This window comes from Opisthocomus hoazin, chromosome 1 (assembly GCF_030867145.1).
Source record: "Opisthocomus hoazin isolate bOpiHoa1 chromosome 1, bOpiHoa1.hap1, whole genome shotgun sequence".
Lineage (NCBI taxonomy): Eukaryota > Metazoa > Chordata > Aves > Opisthocomiformes > Opisthocomidae > Opisthocomus > Opisthocomus hoazin.
In genome coordinates this window covers 13,870,536-13,895,563 of record NC_134414.1, presented here as the reverse complement: position 1 = coordinate 13,895,563, position 25,028 = coordinate 13,870,536, and the positions used below count along the sequence as shown (strand labels likewise).

General features: G+C 44.2%; 1 protein-coding gene across 8 annotated transcripts in view; it reads right to left on the bottom strand.

The window, feature by feature from the left end:
* Nucleotides 1-25,028, bottom strand: part of FAT3 (FAT atypical cadherin 3) — a 439,942-nt gene that overhangs the window by 335,873 nt on the left and 79,041 nt on the right. For all 8 annotated transcript variants that reach the window (XM_075417267.1, XM_075417266.1, XM_075417271.1 and 5 more), the window contains exon 2: nt 2,185-5,496. In XM_075417267.1, the coding sequence (XP_075273382.1) occupies nt 2,185-5,479 (3,295 nt within the window). In that variant the 5' untranslated portion in view covers nt 5,480-5,496. The remainder of the gene's footprint in view (nt 1-2,184; nt 5,497-25,028) is intronic.

Below are 25,028 nucleotides of genomic sequence, written 5' to 3'. Positions count from 1 at the left end.
TAAAAGTGACAAATTAACTGCGCTGAAAGTAAATAAACAGCTATCTCTTCGTAAATTAATTCAATATGTGACTTGAGCTCCTTTCTACAGCTCGAAAGCTGATTCATCATCCAGCAGCATTTAGGCCGCCACCAGTTCGATAGCAGAGTATTAATGTTGTGTCCCATTTGACACAGCAAGTCAGATTCTGCACTCAGGTTACAGCAGCTCAACTTGGAGTAGCTCCTCAACCCCCAAGCCCTGCTCTCCACATCGCCCTGACTGCAGTTACACCCCCACGTGTTCTCTGTGTCGGGTTCGAGAAGGCTTAAAGTGTATCTAACAGCTGGGGAAAACAGAAGGAAAAAGCATCCAAGAGAGTCTTTTGATCTGCTGGATGATGAAGTGTCTTCTGGAATGGTTTAGTGGAACAGTGCAGGTGACAGGGTTGGTTCATTTTCATGAAAATACTCATGGAAGACAGACAAATATCTGCAACTTGTAAAGTTCTGGGGTCGGTTTCTGGGGTTCCCCCCCCCCCCAGCTAGATTTCAATTCTAGAAATAAACTAAGCACATTTTATGTGGAATATTGAGTATGACTTCCATCCATGTGAAAGCATGATTTGTGCTTTACTGAACGGGGACCATAACTTACTATAGGCTATCATCCCTACTAGTCTAGGCACAGGGTAAAAACCCCGGTTCACTTATTAATGAGAGACACGCACTAACTTACTCTCCCTAACAATTCCTCTTGGTTCAACAAACATTGAACCCTGAGATTTTCAGACCAACGCTGCGGCATTTGGACCAACCTCTCATTGCTTTACAAAGCACCTGTTTGGCTGAAGCTCATGTTACTTAGTGAGAAGGTAGGCCATAATTTTCAAATGCAGGAGCTTAAAACTGAAGCTCATATTCAACTGCCTAAGTAACGTTGCCCAAATGCCTTCAGCTGCTATTGTCACTGTAGGATATGCAAGTTCTTAACTTTTCTGGAAATTTGAGTGGGCGCCCTCTTAACTTCTGACGCTCAAGTTTGATGTTTTTGGAGACAAGGTTTTGACTGTATCATCTGTGCACAGCTGCAGCAGAAAGACTATAGCACAAATAGAATAAAAATATTTTTCACTGCTTATGCTCAGACATGATCCATAGCATTTGCAATGTCGTCTGTTTTTCATAATGTTCAGTTTAGAAACTTGACATTTGATTAAACAGTTTGAATTTGCCAAAACATACATTTTAATCTTATGTTTTAATACCACATTCTCAATTAAAAGCTTTAGAAAAAGACACACAAAGTCTGCTTAAACCACAGTAAACTCACAGACTTACCATATTTAGTACAATTTCTGAAACTGTTGACTAATATTTTCTAATTCCCTCACTACTTCTAGTACCACAGCTGCACCATTATTCCCAACAGCTATCAGACATTTCAACAGCCAGCTTAAGTGTATTACTAGATAGCCTTTTACACTTAATATTTTCCACATTTTCCACTAGTGTAGCGCATCATCTTGATCAAGTTCAACATCTTGAAAATCTTCGCTCTATTAATACTGTTTTGTAACATCAATGTTCACATATTACTGCCTCCAAGGGAAACCCAGCACAGTTGGTTGTTAGCACCTATCCCTGTATTGCTACCTTTACACGAGCATGCCAACTCTGATGAATACCGTGCTACAAGAAAGAGTATTATACAGAATGGCTTCTCATTTCAGACTGCTAACTCCCATGAAAAATTACTCCCATCAACAATAAGAACAAGGCCACAAACAGGTTTTAGGATGAAGTAAATGCTCGTTTCATGCTCCTTATTTCCTTCCATTGGGTTTAACATCACATTCAAGGTCATGAGTGTTGTGACTCTGTGGAGGTGACCTGAGCAATTTACAATGATCAACAGATAATACTCTGACTGGAAGCGAGTCACTCTGTAACTATCACTGCTTTCTAAATGAAGTCATCACATAGCTGCTGAAAAGGAATGTGTATTATTTCACACCCAGAGTGACGAATGTAACCAGGTAATTAAATCATGTCACTGCTATGCCTGGAAAACCCTTAGTTATAATTCTATCTTGCCTGTTAAGAATAACTGAACTTCTTGTTAAGGGTAGAAAACAATCATGCCTAAGCTTTGCTTTTGCAAAAAACTCTATGAAGGGAAAATGAAATTAGAAACAAAACTCACCGGTTTCTTCATCTATGCTGAATCTCCCCAGGCCGCTGCCATCCCTGATGGAATATTGGATCTCTCCATCCCTTCCAGAGTCCTCATCTCGAGCAACAACTTGCAAAACACTTGTACCAATGCGTGAGTTTTCCTTTACAGATCCAATGACGGCAAAGTCAGGAAAATAGGGGGTATAGAGATTTTCATTAACATCCACCACTTCAACTTCCACAAAAGAAACAGAAGAGAGAGAAACCGGGCGTCCCTTGTCCTTCGCGCGCACAGTCAGGTTGTAGAACTGCTGCTTCTCGTAATCGAGCTCTTTGTTCAAGCGGATGGCGCCACTCGCTTTGTCTATCTCAAATCGCCCATTGTAATCATTCACCAGTGAGTAACGGACTTGACCTCCCAAGCCAAGATCTGGATCATGAGTTTCCAACCAAGCTATGACTGTGCCAACTGGCAGGTCCTCAAGGACCTTCACGTTGTAGCTGGACGGTATGAAGGCTGGAGAGCAATCATTGACATCATCCAAAAAAACCTTCAGAGGCACAATGGAGAACTGCTGCTGGCCACTCTCTGCTTTGTCCCTAGCCTCAATCTTCAGTGTGTAGTTTGCTTTTGATTCCCGGTCTAGTTGATCGGCCACATACACCATTCCCGTGGAACTGTTGATGCCAAACTGCTGGGTGTCTGTCAGTACTGAGTAAGTCACTTCACCATTGGATCCTAGGTCTTTATCTCTGGCTTCTACCTGGATAATCTCTGTACCAAGACTTGTACTTTCTAAAATATTAACTGAGTAACTGTCCTGTAAAAAAACAGGCACGTTATCATTTGCATCCTCCACAGTGACAGTCAACAGTCTCCACGCAGATTTCTGTGGATTACCTAAATCATAAATTGTAATATTAAGGAGATAGAGCTCTGTTTTTTCACGGTCCAAGGGCATAAGAACATTAAGTATCCCTGTCTCCATGTCAATGTTGAAACAACTATCTACATTGCCATTAGAAATTGTATAAACTACTCTCCCATTAAAGCCTGAGTCTGCATCATAGGCTTTTATCCTCAGGATGGTGGCACCAACTGGCAGATCCTCTGAAACCTTTACATCAGTAGGGAAGGATTTATCAAAATGTGGTGCCTGCCTGTTCACTGAATAAAAATCAAGAAAACCGTCTTCCAAATTCAGCTTCACATTTGCTTTTGCCTTTTTGAGTAATTTTTCTGCTAGCTTCTGAGCAACTCTAGTTTCTCTACAGCTAAAGGTCTTTGAAGACACTTTCCCATGAACTACTGAAATATTAACAAACATAGCATCAGCAAAGTTCTCTCCATCAGTTGCCGTTATCTTAAGGCCAAAATTACTGTTCTTTATGCCAGAATTAATTAGAGATTTTTTAAGTTGCAGGACACCAGAGTCAGGATTTAAATAAAAAATGCCAAGTTCATTTCCAGAGATTATTTTGTACTTCACAAGCTCTAACTCGTCTATGTCTATTGCAGAAACAGCAGTGATGTGACCACCAACAGGAAAATCAGACGAAATCACTCCCTGACACGCCACTTTTTCAAAGAGGGGTTTGTTATCATTGACATTGCCTATGTATATAGTGACATTAACCTCGCTTTCATGGCGGTAGGGAGAACCCCAGTCGGAAGCTCTCACAATGAACCTGTAGCTTTCCGGTGAGGACTCAAAATCCAATTCTTCAGATGTGCTGATAACACCTGTAAACTGGTTTATTATAAATGGTAATGAGTTCAGACTGGCAATGCTGTACGTTATGTATCCATTTTCTCCTTTATCTCTATCAACTGCTGAAACTGCCAAAACGCTAGAGCCCACAGGGACACTTTCATTGACAAATGAGCTGTACGAGGGCTGCTGGAACTCTGGAGTGTGATCGTTGGCATCTTCTAACCTGACAGTAACTTGGGTTTTCAAATCACCGCCTTTGTTTGTATATACTTCTAACTCATAGAGGTCCTTCTCAATGATTTTCAAAGGATGAGCAGTAGTAATAAGGCCTGTGTTGGGATTGATCTTAAAATACTCAGCTTCCTCACTTGAAGATATTCTATATTCCACACCCTGTGGCTCAGGCATCAGCTTAACTACTGCAACCACCACACCAGGAGGTGAAAATTCACTGATTGAAACATCATATGCTTCCTTTTCAAACTTCATGGGGATACTTTCTTTCCTGGGACTAGCAATGTGGACCAGTTTGACCGCAGAAAATTTCTGAGGAGATCCTTTGTCCTTGGCTTGGAGAGTCAGGTTATAACCATACGGGAAGCTGTCCCAGTCAATAGGTTTTCTTTCTTTGATTTTGTACTCATTCATCCATTTACCTTCTTTAGTCAGAAAGAACTGTTCTAGCGGATCTCCAGCCACAATAGAAACAGATTCTATTTCTCCATTGGCTCCTTCATCTAGGTCGTCAATGTTAACAACTGCATAGGTAGGCTCCTTGTCTGATGGGAAGGGAATATGGGTTACTACATTTATCGTTGGGGCATGTTCATTTATACGTTCAATGTGAACATAAAGCTTGGCAGTGCTGCTTACGCCATTGTTTCCGTAAAGCTTCATCCCACGGTCCACAGCCAAAATCTCAAGATCATATCTGTTTTTCTCATCATAGTTTAAACGGCCACTTAAGGAGATAACGCCACTCGTAGGATGAACTGAGAAGAGATCAACTTTGTTTTTGAAGTAATAATAAAATTCACCATTGGACCCAATATCCGCATCTGTTGCGGTCACCTGTGCAATGCTAGTCCTTAATGGAGTGCTTTCTGCTATTGTGACAGAGTACGTGGTTGGTGAAAACAAAGGCCTTAAGTCATTCATATCCAAAACCTGGATGTTCACTTTTGTCCATGCTTCCAAGTCCTCTCCTCTGACAGACCCTTTCACCATCAATAAATAGTTGTCCTGGATTTCTCTGTTCAATATAGCAGAATTCCCACCTTTAGTCCTTATTCGCAGGAAGCAAAAGTCAGCAATGATGACTTCCTCTGCTTTAAAAAAGCCCTCATCATCGCCAGACACTATCCTGTACTTGATATCCCATGAAAGGTCAGCCAAGGTAATGCCCATCCTTGTTTGACTGTTGACGTAGGTCCTGGCTGCCGAATTCTCGTACACCGTAGCATTGTAAGTGGAATGTGTAAAGTGAAAGCCAAGTGGGGTGGTCCCGTGGACTACATGACACACGCAGGCCAGAAGCTTGACAATCAGAAGGGCAAGGCATGACGGAGGTGGCCGCGAGCCTGACCCGCGGCCCATATTCACCTCCATCACATCATTCTTTCACCCTGTGACAGACAGAGAAAACAGAAAAGAGTTGATCAAGAGATAAAAAACGTACTGTGAAGTGTCATGTCAAAATTACTTATTAAATTTCTAATTAAAAATTAAATATATGTAATATCTAGTTACATTTAGCAAAACAGAAAGGGAGAACACTACACACACTCGCAAGTGTTGGATTATATTTTTACGCGTGTTGGATTATATATGCAACAGTGTTGGATTATATTTTTACGCGTGTGCGTGTAATATGTACACACATGCACATACATGCACATATACGTAACTATAGGTATGTATACACACTTTTTTAACATAAAAAACCCCTGTGATACCCTACCACATCTACGCACACAAGCATACAGTCCAGAAAAATAATCACAGTGAAAGAAATCAATATCAGACACACACACTTGAATAAGTTTATATAAGAGGATGAAATTTTACACACAGAAATCATCATTTTTATCTACCAGTAGCTCCAAATAAGCCTAAACTTGTTTGTTTTCAGAGCATATTGGAAAACTCACTTTTAGTCCCATCATTTGGAAAAGAGTCAGAATTTTCATTATGTATGTAGCACTGTAGTAGTCAAATGTTACCACTTTTTTTATGGACAGTTAAAAAAGATCACATAGTTGATGAAAAGTGAGCCACCAAGAACAAGTAGCACATGAAAGTCACCACTCAGGGATTACTTTAATTAGAGATACCTTCAGAAAAATAAAAATTAAGGAGGAATTACAGCTAATTACATGCAATTGCATACACATATACATATGCATACACATACTCAGATACTGTGAACAGGCAAAATACAACGAAGAAAATAAAATTGCTCAACAAAGCTCCCAGGTGAAGACTCAGGGTAGGAAACAGCACAGCTGAGGTAGCCTGCGGGACTTTACTCTTGCATATGTACCACAACACATCTGTAATTACGGTTGCTACTTTCCAGGAAATACATGGGGTCACATACCCTAAATGAGGACACAGATGAGTATTTACTCTGTATGTCCAATAAATGCTCCATTCGCTGGGTACTACTGCCATCCCAACCTAACAAAGGTGAATACCCCCTCCATGCTACTGCCTGTCCTGCTGCCAACGGGCCACCTCGATCAGCAAGAGCGCAAAGCATCTTCGCTCAGATGGAGTGAATTCCAGCTTACACCACCTTACACTATGGCAGCCCCAAGCATTTGGTTACAAGTAAGGCACACAGCTCCATCGCCATCAGTTTGTCTCAGTCCAGTCTGTCCCCCTCCAGCCATCTCCAAGCAGTGAGAGCCTCTCCATTGATTTCAAAAGGCTCATGATAAATGTAAGTACTCAAATGCAATTAATTAATAAGCAGCCATTTAGGGAAGGTTTGGAGCTCCTCCATACAGTCCTGCTGTGGAACAGCCCCAGTGCCTCACTTCAGGCATCTAAATTGGAGGGTTAAACGGAGACAGGGCAAGCGGAGACATGGGTTGAAGGCTGCTGGAGGGGGCTGCAGGAGCTGGAGCCAGGTCCTGCTTGTTGCTTCTCACTGAAAGGAGAGGGAAGGGGCATGAGGAAACAAGGCAGGTGATTGCAGCAACGCACAGTGAATACGCTTCTTTGTTACGGAGTACATTCGCTGCTACTCGTGAAAATCATAAAAATCAATTTGAAAAGGTAATTATTGAAAGACCCACTGCACACATACATTGTTCTTACTGTAATTTAAAAGCTGCTTGAAAATGTAGTTTTCTGCAAGCTAGAATACAGAGTGGGAAAGGATAGGAAAAGTTGTCGATAATGACAGGGGTTAATTTAAATTTCCAAGATGATTTCAACATCCCCTAGGAGATTTATAAATTGCATGCAAGTTTTGGAATATGAATTCACGTTAGTTATCGTTTCCAATATAACTGAATGACTATTGCACTTTTAAGTACTAACGACAATCAATTTATTGCACTGATGTTTTAATGTTCACACAAAACACTTAACTTCCTGATCCCATAGTCTATATCCTATTGCTTAACACATTAATTAATTTGGTCAATTCTCTCAAATGTTTGTCAAGGCATTCTTATTTCAATAGACTTATTTTCACATGCAGTTCTGCCCCCCCCCTTTGTTTCCTTCTTATTTTCTTTTCTACTATGCCAACAAAAAAAAAAAGAAACTCTTTAAAAAGAAAATAAAAATCTAAGATTGTATCACCTCCTGGACCTGCACTCTCCCGTAACAGGCAAATCCTCCCAGAAGCAGATGTGGCAGCTCCTTTTCCGAACATGTCCACTCAATTGTTGCACATGTATCATGCGAGTCCTATGATTAACAGCTCTTCTCATACAGTTTATACCTCAAATATGCACAATTCTCCAGTATGCTTCATGCACAGGAGGGACCAGGTCTTCCCGTGCTCTCCCCACACCCAGGTTGACCCCCAGGACACCCAGGATGGAATTTTTCTACTTCAGCTAGGGAAGATTATTTTATTGTTGTTGCCATTTCACTCAGGTGAAAGATCAGAGTAGTGGCACCTTATTTTTCAGCACAGCTAACATTTTTCAACTTAATCCACCAGTATGAAAATATCAAAAAGTCCCTTATTTTCATGGGGCTTTATGTGATCACTTTGAGCACTGCTACTAAAAGCCGCTGCTTCAGCTTAGCGTGGGAGATGATGCTCTCAAGTAGAAAATATAACCAATATATGGCACGCTGCCGAGGAAAAGCCAGCCAAGGGGAATGAGAAATTGTAATCAGAGAGACCCAGCTCATAACAAAATAAAGGGCTGTGCCTCTTCCGTGATGTAGCATTATTAAAATACTCAACAGACAAATCACTGCATTGCTGCCTTTCACCAAGAGCACTTCAGCACCCTCCATCTACACTGCCATACCAGCCTCTCCCCACTGCTAACAAAAAGCGAATTTTTCCTGGCTTACCGTGGAGATTGATGTTCTGTTTCATACTAACACCCAGACTTTTTTTCACCACAGCTCAGCAGCTTCCCAGAAACACGTCTCTCTGGAGAAATTAAATGAATTGTATTATCCTATTTACATCTCATGTGTTGGTCTAGTTTCTCCTGTCCACACTACAGTTCAGCCTAAGCTGGTTTCTCTCCATCATTCATGGCCATTAACATCGGGTTTCCAGGTCCATCATAATCAGAAATCGGTTTTCCTGAGAAATTCATTGCTAAAAATGATTTAAAACTCTACCTTCAGGTTAGCCATACACAAGGTTATAGACTCTGCCACAGCAGACAGGCATCACAGTAGATATTTACAAAACTATGTGATTAGGTGAACCTAATGAAAAAGTTGTGTATATCCCAGGCAGTATAACATGACAACCTTACGCTCCCATTCCATTTATCTATTTATTTTCAGAGAAAGCCAGGGCTAAGACCTAATCGCAAATACGCTGCTGTAAATCCAGTCATGTCAATAGCGTACAAAGTTTCAGTGGTTCAGTGTGATCAGGAACAGTCCTTACACACAAAATTCCACCAAGAAACAACATATGTGTATACGTGTGTGTGTTTGTGAATGCATGTTTTAGTCATATATACATAGGTATACACAAACACACAATTTGTGTATTTTTAGATATAACTTCAGGGTTGGCACTAGAAAAATTGAACCGTCACTTCAGGCAGCACTCTCGGAGTTTGATTTCATTTCAGATGTGGTATGCAGAGTTGCAAAAAGCTCCTCATTGAAGTTCTTCATCTATCCATGTATTTATATGGCCATCATGATTATATTATTTGAAAATGTCAATGGATGAGCTATAAAACTGCCACTTGGGCTACCCAAGAATGTTTTATTCATTTACTGAATTCCTTTCTTTTGGGATATTTGTTTATAAGAGCTCATAATGCATACATACTCAACGCACAGGAAATGTAATGCGATAGGTTACAGAAACAAAGTACAAAGCAACCCACTGTAAATTAAGAGACATTTCTTTAAAGGCACTTCTTGTCAAAAAAATGTTATGGCTTCAAGCAAAGAGAAAGGTTGTGATTAGTTTTGCTTGATTTTCATTTTGAAACGTTTGGGCAGAAGCTACCCCAAAAAAAAAAAAATCCCTGGTACTGCTCAACATGGTTAGTCTGAAGAAAAGAAACAGCTTTGACTAAAGAGCAGAGACTAAAAGAAAAGACCTCCTTCTAACTACCCAAGGAGATGACAACACAGAGTAGGAGTCCAGCATCCTTCCACTCTAGATGACATTAAATCCTCTGGCCTTGAAGCGGGAAGGAAGGGAGAAATAGAACGGTGTGTCTTGATTTTTAATACTCTCTAAAACAAATTTGAACATCATGGAGAACTCTGTAATTTCACATTCAGTTCTCCACTCAGTCACTTCTCCCTTGCTCCTTGAACAAAGGTTAACTACGTGACCCTGACCTTGCAGAATCACTGCGGGGACCTGTAGGTGGCTGGTGCTCCTTAGAGGAACATGAGCCTCATTCTTTTTTTCTCATCTTGGCTCTGGCAACCTCCAGTCTGGGATTCATCCAAACATAATACCCCACCAGACTGAGAAGCAAGACTCAAGTCCCAGGAACTGCCAGGATTCCTGCACACCAAATCATGGCTCTAATCCAATGTGCAGATACAGAACAAGTGCTGTGTGATCCTTTGTTTGATTCCCTCTCCCTAGGCTAATTCTCCTAATCCCAAAGATCTCCATACCACAAAATACTTGAAAAAGAAAACAATGCATATACCTCTTGCGTAAACTCTGAATTTATTAAACAGGAGACAGAAGGACTTTTACAGAATGTGCTGCCATTCAGCGTGACCTGGACAGGCTGGAAAGTTGGGCAGAGAGGAACCTGATGAGGTTCAACAAAGGCAAATGCAGGGTCCTGCACCTGGGGAGGAACAACCCCATGCATCAGCACAGGCTTGGGGCGGACCTGCTGGAGAGAAGCTCTGCGGAGAGGGACCTGGGTGTCCTGGTGGACGACAGGTTAACCATGAGCCAGCAGTGTGCCCTGGCTGTCAAGAAAGCCAATGGGATCCTGGGGTGCATTAGGAGGAGTGTGGCCAGCAGGTCGAGGGAGGTTCTCCTTCCCCTCTACTCTGCCCTAGTGAGGCCTCACCTGGAGTACTGTGTCCAGTTCTGTGCTCTCCAGTTCAAGAAAGATGAAGAGCTACTGGAGAGAGTCCAGCGGAGGGCTACAAGGATGGTGAGGGGACTGGAGCATCTCTCCTACGAGGAGAGGCTGAGGGAACTGGGCTTGTTCAGCCTGAAGAAGAGAAGGTTGCGAGGGGACCTTATAAATGCTTACAAATATCTGAAGGGTGGGTGTCAGGAGGATGGGGCCAAGCTCTTTTCAGTGGTGCCCAGTGACAGGACAAGGGGCAATGGGCACAAACTGAAGCACAGGACATTCCAGCTGCACATGAGGGAGAATTTCTTCCCTCTGAGGGTGACGGAGCCCTGGAACAGGCTGCCCAGGGAGGTTGTGGAGTCTCCTTCTCTGGAGATATTCAAGACCTGCCTGGACAAGGTCCTGTGCAGCCTGCTGTAGGTGACCCTGCTTCGGTGCGAGGGTTGGACTAGACGACCCACAGAGGTCCCTTCCAACCCCGAACATTCTGTGATTCTATAAAGAATATGGCAGGTAAACTTCTGCAGCAAGCAGGAAGAATAAGCTTTTAGCAGGCTACAACATGGAGAGGAAAAGAGTCTTCTCCTCTCCCTACTTGCCACCCAAGCCCAATTACACCATATGAGATAACGGTTTTTTCAGATGACCATCAGGTAAATTAACTTAGACAATGTGACTACCTAATACAATACAACTATTTAAGACTTTCTACAGGTCCTTGGAAACAGAAGAGAGAAGAAACCAATCTGTGCTTTAACTTCCATCTTCACCACAAGGACGCAGCAAAGATCTTAACTATAGGCTCTTCTGGGCTGGGAGGAGAAAATACAGTTTCTCAACTTCAGATGGCAAATTTCTGAGAGTCAAGCTATTTCTGCACCTGTGTGCATGGGAAAAAAGGGTCAAGAAACGTTGACTTAAAAGTTTTTACCTTGATTGATATTTTTCTTGGAGAAGCTGGTAAAGGGAGGGTGCCTCCTCACATAGGACAGAGTAGTGGCCTCATAGTATGGAAAAATACTACAATTTGGAATTACGACTCCTTTCTCAGGAGAGTTGTCACAATTCTCTTTCAAAATGTAGCTATTCAAATTCTATTGAATAAGCAACTTTACAGAAAAAAGTATATTTGAAAATACAAAGGTCCTTTTCAGGAGACAGAAGAACATTAACTCCACGTGCACATGCAGTCGAAATGATACGTACAACATCCTTCTCTCCAAATTGGAGAGCCATGGATTTGATGGGTGGACCGTTCGGTGGATAAAGAATTGGTTGGATGGTTGCAGCCAAAGGGTAGTGGTCAACGGCTCAATGTCCAGATGGAGACCAGTGACGAGTAGAGTCCCGCAGGGGTCTGTACTGGGACCGGTGCTGTTCGATATATTTATCAATGACATGGACAGCAACATCGAGTGTACCCTCAGCAAGTTTGCAGATGACACCAAGCTGAATGGTACGGTTGAGACACCAGAAGGACGGGATGCCATCCAGAGGGACCTGGAAAAGCTGGAGAGGTGGGCCTGTGTGAACCTTATGAGGTTCAACACGGCCAAGTGCAAGGTCCTACACCTGGGTCGGGGTAATCCCCGCTATCAATACAGGCTGGGGGATGAAAGGATCGAGAGCAGCTCTGCTGAGAGGGACTTGGGGGTACTGATAGACGAAAGGCTGGACATGAGCCAGCAATGTGCGCTGGCAGCCCAGAGGGCCAACCGTGTCCTGGGCTGCATCAAGAGAAGCGTGGCCAGCAGGTCGAGAGAGGTGATTCTGCCCCTCTACTCTGCTCTGGTGAGACCTCACCTGGAGTACTGCGTTCAGCTCTGGAGCCCTCAGCACAAGAAGGACATGGAACTGTTGGAGCAGGTCCAAAGGAGGGCTACATAAATGATCCGAGGGCTGGAGCACCTCTCCTATGAGGACAGGCTGAGGCAGTTGGGCTTGTTCAGCCTGGAGAAGTGAAGGCTGCGGGGAGACCTGATTGCAGCATTTCAGTACTTAAAGGGAGCCTATAGGAAAGATGGGGACAATCTTTTTAGCAGAGACAGCAGTGACAGGACGAGGGGTAATGGTTTTAAACTAAAACAGTGTAGGTTTAGGCTGGATATAAGGAAGAAATTCTTTACAATGAGGGTGGTGAAACACTGGAACGGGTTGCCCAGAGTAGTTGAGGCCCCATCCCTGGAAACATTCAAGACCAGGTTGGACAGGGCTCTGAGCAACCTGATCTAGTTAGCGGTGTCCCTGCTTGCTGCGGGGGGGTTGGACTAGATGACCTCTAGGGGTCCCTTCCGACCCAAAACTTTCTATGATTTCTATGTAGTGAAGTCATGCATCTGCAGCAGCAACAGTTGCTCTTGGTTTTGTTGGAAGTGACCTCAATCTTACGAGTAACTCCTTCCTTTCACTCAAACAACATCAACATCAGCAGCAGTCAATCTATTCTTATGATCTAATCATCATAACACCAAACCTACAAGCTTGTCACACAGGCAAATCCACGTACCTGAACAAAGCCTCTTATTCTCAGTGCTGTTTTCTATCAACAACAGCAATCTGCCTACACAGAAACTTCTGCATGACCAGACTGTGAGGACTTGTAAAAGGTGTGCAATAAAGGTTACAAAGCATCTTGACTGGTTTGTGGCTGCTACCTATTTAAGGCTTGCTTCAAGCTGCATCAGTAATAGCAAAACATGTTTTTCACAACCTTTTGTCAAGATGGCAACAAGGAGGTGGGAGCCCATGTATGTCAGTGCCTTGTATTGGAAGGAGCCTCTTCCATAGAGCAGGACTATAGAAAACTCTTCCAAGCCCATGGAGATTCACATTTAAGGCACGTATAGGATATCAGTCTAGGAGTTTCAAGACCATGGCATCATTCTACCAGCAAACCTCTGGCTGGTAGATAGCCATGGATTTTATACTATCCCCTCATTACACAGGCAATATCATTAGCATGTTGTCAGATGAGAACAGGGAAAAACCCACACTTAAATGGCACTTCCTCTAGCCAGACGTCTTCCTTGAGTTGCACTCCACAATAATTTACCCAGCTAGGAAAGGCAGCAATTTACTGGCCAGGAAAAGAAATCAGAATATAGAATAAGAACTTAGAATTTGTGCCATACGGAAATGAATTAAAAATGTGTGTTGAACTCTAGACAGGAGGGGAAAAAACCTGACTGGCACTGATAGATTTACAACAGAGGATATATTCATGGGGCTACCTGCTCCCCGATGAGCACAAAGATATGCTTTTCCATATAGATGATTACAGCACGATATGTTTATCCCAAAAAGAGAAGATGAAGACAAACTGACAATTTCTGCAGACTAAGCCCTTGCAAGAGACAGCGCTATAAATCCTGACCTTCCTTAGAGCTGCAAATCCTCCTGCTGCCTGCATACAATTTCACACGGGAGAAAGGCCGCTCAGCACGTAGCAAGTGTAATTCCAGGCCGTCCCTGGGAAGTGAAGATTTAGCCACCCAGCCGTATGTTATGAATAACTTTGTTTTGCTAGCAGGTGCTGGGGATTTTTTCCATACAACACCAGTTTTTGCCAAGTATCAGTTCATCAGCAAATGCTCCCACTTGCGAGCAGGAGACAGGCATCGTTTGTCTTCCCAGGGAGCGGGTGGACAGGGTCAGTCCGACTCCCCCTTCCCCCTCGAGGATGAAACACGGCTTGGGGCAATGGTAGGGGGGGAGAGGGGAGGAATAATTTGCCGCCATGTGAGATCTGTCGAGAGGGAATTCCTGGGAGCCACCTTACAGGGGATTTGAGCTTGTCCCTTGGTGGTCTGCCCCCGGGGAAACAAAGGCTGATACCCAGTTTTCATGCTTTGTCTATCTGCAGTCCCCCCGGGCTCCTGCTTCTTAATCACTGTAAAATGGGGAAGCTTTGGGGCAGTTTAAAAATGAGCCAGTTATCTTCACAGAGGCTACGAGTTTCCTTATGAAACACAATCAAGGATAATATTTCTTTTTTTTATTTTTCCCCCTTAAGTTTATCTTATAAATCTACTTTGACCCCATCTGAGGAGCCCTGGTTTGAAAGCTCTTTCTAGGTACAATGTCAATGTAAAAACAATGCTGAACTGGCGAGTCCCATTCCTGTCACTGCTGGTCTTTCCCTGGCTGTCTCTCCCTTCAACACCCGATAACTGGGAGCCCCCCCAAACAGCCAGTTCCTTACCAAGCTGCAGCCTGGGACCTGAGGGGCAAGGGCTCTGCTCCAGGGCAGGATAGCATCCTGCCACGCAGCACCTTCCAGCTGCGCACATTGGGACTTCAGCCAGGTTTGTCCAGGGGGATTCAACCGGGCTCCTTCCAAATGCTGCCCGTGCTACAATGCAAGTCATAAATACCACTGAGACCAGTGAGCCTTCTGTACCAAACCCTAATGCAACCCTATCTCTACCTTTCACAATGCCCAGTGAAACGTGGCGATGGAACAAGCACTACGAGAGCCGCAGCACATCACTGACGCAAACGTGGTGCCCCTGCAGCTGAAAAAGTATCTCCCACCTTTCCCACGCAAGGCTTGGTTCCCACCCTGCTAACAGACTCTCTCCTGCGGTAGTTTTCCTGGAATCCCATTCCGCTGCCGGCCAGTGCTGCCGGTCTGCTGTGTTCAGGATACTGCACATACTCCTTCTGACAGCTTGCACAGGCTTGTATAAGCTATTTGGATATAGTTTATAGTAAGAAAGAAGACTATGAGATTTAGAACTACTGTTTCCAGGGCTGTAATAGGTAGGTAGGTGTAAGGACTGGGGTAAGCTGTTACTCTCAGAGGAAAAAATACTGTATATCTCCCTCAGAGACTGTGTGTGGAGGTAGGACAGATTAAATGGTCCAGACCTTTTCACATGGGAAAAGAAGGGTGATTGAAGAAGAGATGAACATACGAAAGCTTCTTCCCAGTAGAAAACACAACATAAAATGCAGACCAGGGAAAAGACTGGCAGGCTGGACTAGATGATCTTCAAAGGTCCCTTCCAACCCAAACCATTCCACGATTCTATGACTACAAGATGCCAAGTCAAAATAATGACAGTTCAGCAAGGGCTTTACAAAGGGAATGTGGGATAAAGCATTTCCCTCCACGCCAGGCCTTGGGATAAGCCCAACTCCAGGTTTGTCCCGAAACGATTTGCCGAGTGACAACGAGGTGGTCTCAGCAGGATTGATCCCAGTGGTGGCACTTAGTGCAGCTATAGAGAGAGTCAACAGGAATAAGCAGGGACAGTCAGGAGAGGGCTGAGCAGGGACAGTGTGGGAGCTGGGGGGTGAGGCAAGCCAGGAGGGCGGTGAGCAACGCCGAGGGACACGTCCCCCTAACCAACACAGTGCCATTTACCACGCATAGAGGCAGAGGCATGTTCTTGCCTGCAGCATGCCAGGCTTATCATCCAAAAGTTCAGCCAGGGTTGCTGACCCTCCAGTTTCTACCATAACTTGATGGTGTTTGGTCCACGCAGGAGCAACACTCGAAGTGACCTGAGAAAACGGCATTGCCTGAGCAATCTGGGCAGAAGTGTCAGCAGAACACATATGGATGCATCCAAGAGCCACTAAGAAAAAAACACAATTAAACAGACCAACCATTTGAGACACAGCTAAATCTTATGATTCTCGAGAAAAAGGAAAAAAAAAGTTGTTTTCTTTCTTGAGGCTAGGAACTGGATTATTGGTTTTGCGGTGCCACTTCTCTTCGAGACGGCTGTGACACATAGCAACAGAAAGAGATCATGCTTGAAGAGCAAGGAGCAAATATTTTGATTGAGATTCTCAACAAGTTCAAGATTTGAGAACGAAACCTAGGATTCGCAGGGAACATTTCTCTTCCGACAGGACAGGAATTTGCAGGGTGCTGGCACCTGCTGCTGTGCCACAGGCATAACACAGAGCTGCTTCTGCTTCTGGAGCAACCCACTTGAGTCATCTACAACAAGCTTGGAGTGTCTACATGGGTCTGACTTCCAGGCACCGCAGAGCGACCACCTTTCTGAAAGATAGCTCCCGAAAAATGGCCTCCCCCGGCCCTCCGATGAAGTAGACTCTGTAAACTTGGACCAACACTAAGCCCACAATTGTTCACAAAAAAAAAAAAGAGAAACAATCGTTGATCAATACAGTTTCTGCTTTCTAAATCTTCCTGTGTAAAAAACCAGAAAGGTTGCAGTTTATTCAAACAAGCAGCATTTAAATAAAGGACTATTGCCATCACTTTTAAAAATTACATCCAGCTCAAGACATGGAAATTGGTTAACGTGTCTCAGTAAGAAGCAATGCATGGATACATCAGGTCAAATACATCACAGTTTTTCTCAGATAAGTGGAATCCACGCTCCAGACTTCGCGTGGGAAATCAGAAAGTAGAGGGAGTCAGCCTTAAACCAAACAAAGTTACGACAGAAAATCAGACATTTCCCTTCCAGCCCATGTGCTAAGGTCAAAGCACTGCAAGGAAGAAAGCTTTCCATCAAAGCTGGCCTCGGACCGCTCTCCGCATTAGCAATACCTGAATCCATACAAGGTGCTGAATCCAATTATTTCCCATGAGATTTTAAAACACATTAGTTCTGATACACACAAGGGAGTGCTAGTGGTACTCAGACAGAGAGATCTGCCTTGGCTGCAGAGAAGACCCTCTGATCCCACCTCTGGTCTCACCTCTGGTTCCAGGCCCCCTCACCCTGGCGTGCTGAAGGAAAGGCACCGCACCAAAAGCCTTCTGCACACCGAAACTCCCACTGCATTTGAACAAGCTACCCATACACAAACCACAGCGGTCGGCTCATGCGCAGATATTTGAGACAATAACCACTTTTAGCTAACCAGACATTAACTCAAACCACTACGGCTTCAGCTTTCCAGCTTGGCCAGTTCAGCCACCACAGCTGGGAGTCCCTCAAAGCCTGTTGCATGCTTGGAAAGGTCCAACTTCGCAGGCACAGCCCAATTAGAAGCTCGACAGAGCAGAGATCACTATTTAAAGCTGAACTGTTTGCTTTTGTTTATTTATAGCAAAACCATTAATTGTTAATCACATATTTGTTTGCTGGAAAACCAACATTCCAAAATAAACACTAAGTTTAAAGACCGTTCCCAGAACACTGAATGGTATCAGGAACAGCGCTAAAAATGTAAATCAGAAACATCAAAACACATCAGCATTTCAACTGAAGGAACAAACAACCCATTATTTCTGTGCCAGAAGAGAGGTTACCCATAAGCCATCAGTTAGCTGCACAGCCATCTACAGTCCAGTAGTTATTTATGTCCTGGAGAATGACAGACACCACTGCACGGTATCTGCTGAAAATATCTTCATGGCATTCAGCATATGCCAGATTAAATGAGGTATCTCTTAATACAGTTTTGTTAATCACCTTGGAAAAATGCCTTTTAAATATTTGGCAGTAGAGGCAGAACCTCAGAAAGAGGATCATTTCATTTATGAGCCAGTTTCATATCTCAAAATCATACAAAATTTTTAAAAATATAAATATGTTGGGCGTTTTTTTTAGCCCTCTCCACTAACAGAGCTCCATGCTCCCCATGGGAGAAGCATGTTCCCTCAAATATCTACACAAGGAAAACCAGGGAAAACTGCCTTTCAGAGCCATGATCTGCTGTCTCCACGAAAAGCGTTTTAAACAAGCCCACCAGCCCGGGCTGCATGGAAAGCCTCACCCACAGCCATGCTGGGAAGCAGTACCTGCTCCAGAGCAGTCTGCTGCCTCCCTCCTGACATCCCTACGGGTACAGGACTTCCCTGGAGCACCCACATCCACGGGCTCTCAGAAAAGCTTCGACTGCAAAGAGCCCACACCTTCCCTGACAGTGCTGCCCTCAAGATCCCCAATTTTCACGCCTATCTGAACGCCAGGTAAGTGCACACGCTCAGCCCATTTCCAGATTAGGAAGCAGGCAGGGCAGCTCAATCCCCTTGCTCCAGGCCACGCAGGAGATGACTCCAGCACTCCAGCTGCCAGCTCTCACTGCCTCACTACGCTGCCCTCTGCACCTGCACAACACAGGGCAGGAAGGTTTCCCTGAAAACCAATGCTCAACAGCATTACTGTCCTGAATTTCCAACATGGGGGTTCATACAGTTGTGTTTCTCATCACCATTGCAGTGGCTACCATTCAAAACTTATCATTTATTCACAGCTCAGGAATTTGGTTTCAGTCTTCAAAGCTACATCCAGATCTTGGAAATATGAATTGGAGACACTGATCATGAAATGGAGACCAGTAGGACAGGGGCAATAATAACAACAACAACAACACTGTCAAGATTCCTCCACGCTGTTGAAAACAGTAGCCACCTAGAAGAATTGGCGCATCTCTTAATGCCTGACCCTTCTCCATTTGCTCTCCTGGAGTCAGGATCATCCACAATCCAAGGTCAAGTTGCAAGGCCTGTACTCTCACATTCTGGACAGAAAGCAAACACCACATGCACACCAAACACTGGTTGTGGTAAATCACCTGAACACACCAGACAGGGTCAGGCTTGGTTCCTCTGACCGTACCTTCCTCATGTCTCACCCCAGTTTGCTGCCAGCGTTCTTGGTCTGGACTTCTTCCCGCTTGCTGGGAGCCCACGCAGTGGTGGTGCCACCTCAACTCGCCGCAGCCCCAGCAGATAAATCTCCCTAATGGGAGCCACCCCATCCCTGACACACTTTGATGAGCAGCGAAGCTGTTAGCAAGGTGGGCACCTCACATCACACGATGCTGAACATCCAACTCGGCACTCATCAGTGCGAACAGGGCAGGTCACTCCTCCCCGAGCTGCTGACCCACGTCCTGAAACAAAACCAGCCGCTGGCTCTGCGTCTTCTGTTTGTGGATGGGGAGGAAGGAAGCGGTGTCAGCAATCCCGTATCACCCCACCAGATACATCTCTGCACCTCCAAAACCCAGGTGTAGCTGTGCCGAGCTGCTCCCCCTCTCCTGCCCCGTGCCGAAGGTGTTGTGCCGGTGCGCAGCTCCCAGGGACTGCACAAAGGCACATGGACGTTCCCTCTTACAGCATCCCGCAGAAGCACACCCACACCACCAGCCACATGCTCATCGTTTCCCCAATTTTTTTCTTCTGGCGAGAGATGGGGAAAGCTGCTTGCCTGAAATAAAAGCACTCCAGCCTAAATAATAACTGTTAGCTCACGCCCAGTGAGGTTCATGCTGCTGAATTTAAAACCGCAATTTTAAATTCTCTCCTCTGCCCCAGTGAGGCCCCATCTGGAGTACTGCGCCCAGTTCTGGGCTCCCCAGTTCAAGAAAGACAAGGAACTACTGGAGAGAGTCCAGTGGAGGGCTACGAGGATGATGAGGGGACTGGAGCATCCCTCCTACAAGGAGAGGCTGAGGGAGTTGGGCTTGTTTAGCCTGAAGAAGAGAAGGCTGCGAGGGGACCTAATAAATCCTTATAAGTATCTTTAGGGTGGGTGTCAGGAGGATGGGGCCAGACTCTTTTCAGTGGTGCCCAGCGACAGGACAAGGGGCAATGGGCACAAAATGAAGTACAGGAAGTTCCGTCTGAACATCAGGAAGAACTTCTTCCCTCTGAGGGTGATGGAGCACTGGAACAGGCTGCCCAGGGAGGTTGTGGAGTCTCCTTCTCTGGAGATATTCAAGACCCACCTGGACAAGGTCCTGTGCAGCCTGCTGTACTTGACCCTGCTTCAGCAGGGGGCTTGGACTAGATGATCTCTAAAGGTCTCTTCCAACCCCTACCATTATCTGTGTGTGATTCTGTGTGTGTGAAATGAATTTTCATACAGATAGGTGCTTACTGCATATAGTTCTTGTTCCTCAAGCTCCTCTATGTGCCAACTGAGAGTCCGCTGCCATTTCAATCTGACCCCTGCAAATCTCCAGAAAAGTTAAAGAAAAAAAACAAAGCTGTGTCAGAGAGAATTAGGACAAAGATCAAAGTCATCAGGAATAACTTCACCTGATTTGAAGCTCCACTGCCTGTTTCCTCTGCATTTTTAAGACAAAGGCATGGAGAAAAAATAGTTATGAAATAGCAATGCATCAGCTTATGAAAACAAACCCAACAAAATTACAAATCCATACAGACGGAGTTAAAAAGAAGTATGTCTCACTTATGAAACTCTTCTGGGTAAGGAGAAACTGTCTGTGGCTATAATATATTTCTAAACCATTTTTATAAGAAAAGGCTCTCAACAGCTTTTGGCATATGAAAGCCACTACAGAGACTGCAATAAAATTGAGTGTACTGTAAAAGAGCAATCATACATGCATCCCTAGAATTTATGTTCAAATTCTGCTGTATTAAAATCTGTATTCTGTGGCTTTTGGAAAAAATGATTTGATTTTATTAAATGAACTACACAATATATTGTTTCTCTGAAGAAAAAGTATTGGTAGGAACATAACATAGTTCTTCTAACACTAAAAGAAAAGGTTCAAACTTAAAAAACACTTTCAGTAAGTGAGCACACTTCCAGCATGAGTGGGGCTCTACACACACACACACACACACACGCACGCAGAGCCCATTTCATCATGCCCAGCTGCCCTCACACCTCCCGTAACTACACAGCCTGTGACAGTCACAACCATTTAAGAGTTTAAATCCTTGTTGCTGTGTTTCCAGGGGATATCCTAAAGTCCAGTGAGGTCTCAAGGAACACGAAAGCATAAATGTTTTTTTGACATGCAAAAATACTGCTCCTGAACAGACATTCCAGTGCATACCAAGGCACCCTTTGCAGCCAGCAGAACGAGCAGAGGTGCTTCCCGCCGTGGAGGTAGCACGGGCCGAGCTGCAGGCGCAGGACCACAACGCACGGTGCATCACCTCCCAGCAGCCCACGAGCCCGGGCACCACAGCCCGATGCTCCTACCGACTTCTTGCACGAGCTGCAGACGCTCTACAACTGAACCAAGGGCCTGTTCTGTTCAGGCACAACCATTTCGTGCCACAGCTTGGTGATCACTTTACAGCAGGATAAGCCACCGTGGCCACCAAAGCAGCTGTCCTGGGCTCACCCCCCCCCCCCCCCTTTGTTTTTTTACCTCTTTTCTTTTTTTTTTTTGTATTTTCTGTTGATTTTGTTCTCACTGGGGATTCAGTTGCCTTACTGCAAATATGCCTGCGAACAAAAGGGAGGGAGGGAGATGGGAACGGGTGCCTCGGGCAGGCGGGAGGGATCCTTTCCATGTCCATGGCAGCTCAAACTGTTTGTCAAACAACAGCCGGAGTTGAGGCAACCAAGATGGTGTGTAAAGAGCAGAAAGTACCTTCGAGAAACATACTGAACACTATCAAAATACCCAAGTCTTAAATAGACACATGAAGTATTTAAATGCTTTCACACCCATAACAAATTTTGTTTACGGCCCAGCATTTAAACAGCTTTTTCTTTACTATTGTAAGATTGTTCCCAAACAGTGTGAATTTGATGTTGCAATGAATAGTAGCACTTCAACTCCTATTTACAACCCATTCAGTGACATAATTCCACAAATAGCATGCAGGATTTCCACACTTTATGAAATAAAACCTGTTCTTGGCTCAAAAGAAGTTGTGCAAATTAGCTGACAAAAATCACTTCCTTTTGTTCTTCCTCTCTGATATAGAAAATCAAAGGAAAAACAGAATCACTAATCAAGTAATACGAAAAACTTTATTAAAACCATTAGAACCACCAAGCATTGTTAATGTCTCTCTTGTAATTATATGCAAAATGCTCAGTATCCAAGGAAACAGCGTAGTAATGAAGTTGGCAACTACTGTATAAATGCACCTTCTAAATCACCACCAAGAATGCCTATTCCAGAGGGACTGGCCAGTTTATTAGTGTGTGACACCCTGATCGCTTAGACATGCTGCAGCTTAAAAACAAAAAGCTAACAAGCTACTTTTGCATAAAGGACCCTTTTGTCTTCTGTGTATGAACACCCCCTTCTTAGCATCTAGTTACAGAATTCCTCTGCAGAGTTGCGGATTTCTCCAAGCCTGTATTCACCTTCACGAGAGTTATTCAGAAATCTATAACGATGGGCACTAATTAAACTGCATAAACAGCAACAAATGAAGCAGAGATGCTGTCCTTTGCTCCAACTTCCCAGCAAACTGAAATGTGCAATACGAGAAACTACCAGAACTTCGCTCTTCTCCAAAGCCCGTTGATCTGAAATCCATTTCATTAGCACCAAGCACTAACACAAACTGACTTACACCCACATTATCAAAATTAATTCTAAAATGAATACTTAACCTCCAATACCAACAGCTCATTCTCAGGGATGTGCCCTAGGAAGACAGACAGATCTACAGTAAGGAAGCCAATGCAAAATTAACTCCCGCTTTTTGATGTTAGCACTTTAGGCTTAATTTCAGAAAGCATTCATTTATTCTCCTGATATCTGTGGCAGCTGATTCTACCAAACAACTACTGAATAAAAAGCAGTTCCAGCCAGGTTCAACCATCCTGTCACTTTGCGGATAAACTTTGGTATTCCTCCCTTCCAGTATGTGCGACAGCTTTGCAGGAGCACATACCTCAACATCTCTGCTTCTTCCATCAGATGCCCCTGTAATCTTTCTCTATGACCTTTACATTCCCTTTGGCTCATTCTTTTCCATGACTGTAACACCCTTTATATAAGCAGATAGCCTAAGCTACCCACAGTATTTCCAGGGTGGCCTCCGGCAGAGATAGCCACGTGCTAGAATAACCCGACTGCCAGCTCCTGCCCGACAGCACGTACAGTCAGGCAGCTCTGTCGCTTTTCTGGATGCTCTCAGGCACTGGCGTGGGGCTCAGCCTTATTTCTCACCACCACAAACAGCTTCCTCTCACAAAACACCTCGCTGCTTTGTCTGGTGCCTTCTCCTCTCAAGCTCTAAAGCTCACTTTCACACACCACAATAACTGATCTTGCCCAATTAACCTTTTTAGCTAGCTCCTATGCCTAGGACATTTTCTTAAAAGGCTACAGAAATCAGGGCCAAAGCTACTCCTTTCTTCTCTCTCTTTGTCAATATATCTCAGTTGTACAGCATGCCCTAATGGCAATTTCTGCCTTGTACCAGTATATATCTGCAGATCTGGTTTACAGTACCATATTATCTGATGCTTCCCTACATCTCGCTTTAGACTGCCTTGTTTTAAGTCCCCGCTCTAATTTCATAAATGGCTTAACAGACTGGCTAAAAACTTTTCTAAAGGCATCGTCTTGTACTCTTGCATTTGAAGCAGCTGTGCACTCAAAGCAGTTAAACAAGTGAACTTTCTCACTCCCACCCCATTTTACTGTACCTCCAGCTCATCCACTTCACCAGCACTGTTTTTTTCTTTTGCACCAGCAGTGACCACAGCAGTAATCTTGAGAATATCAATGCTCTCTCAAAGGCCGCATCAGAGATGGAATTACCAGAAACACTACACCAATGAAGTCAAAACCCAGCAACGGTCAAAACCTGTCAGCCCTGTGAGAGCCAGTGCACCTTAACCAGGCATTTTCTCCTTAATGCAAGATGATACTTAAAAGTTACGATCTCAACCAAAGCTGATTAACTCAGAAAACTCCTGTCTGGGAGGGCAAGAGGACATTTCAATAACCTTCCAAGGTGCTGCTGCCTATGCAGACTCACCAAGAACTCAGCAGCAAGGAACTGTTGAGGGGATCTGAATGAAACTGATGTCCAAAAGGCAGGTTCTAGATGCAAAACTACAAATATTAACTGCCTCTGCAACTGCCTACTCCAACAGGGTAGCTCTCCCAGCCAAGTCACCAGAGGTCTCATTTCCAGAGGTACAAGGCACCTATAACTCCATTCAACAGGAATGTCACTGCTCGCTGAGCTCTTTACCTCTCTCTGCTTTAGCTTACCTATTGTGGTTCATGCTTATCTGCCTGCCGTGAATGTTGTGAGGTTTAATTAGTTTTGGTCCGTAAAACACACTGAGATCCCCCGGAAGAGCTGTATATGTATTCACAGTAGGATCCCTGCAAGATAATTTTCTTGGCATCCCCAGCGCAACGAGCACGAGCAGCAGAGGACAACTCCACAGATGCGGTACGTGAAGCACTAAGCTGTCCGCAGTCGAGATCTGTATCTGGAGGATCAAAAGTTTCAGGGGCCGCGCTTCAGTGCAACACATGCTGAAATTGATGTGGGAGTTAACAGCGGTTTTGCAAGAAAGTGCTGGCAAGAACATCCTCATCGGCATCTTTCAGAAACAAAAAAGTAAAAAAAAAAAAAAAAAAACTTAAAATGGAAATAATAGGGGAAAAAAACGGAAATCAACAACACTAACAAAAGCACCATATGGGTTTTTTAAATATCCCAAACAGCTTAAAGTTGCCCAGACTTCTGTATTCATTAATTGCTCAGGACACAGATTTATTTATTTATG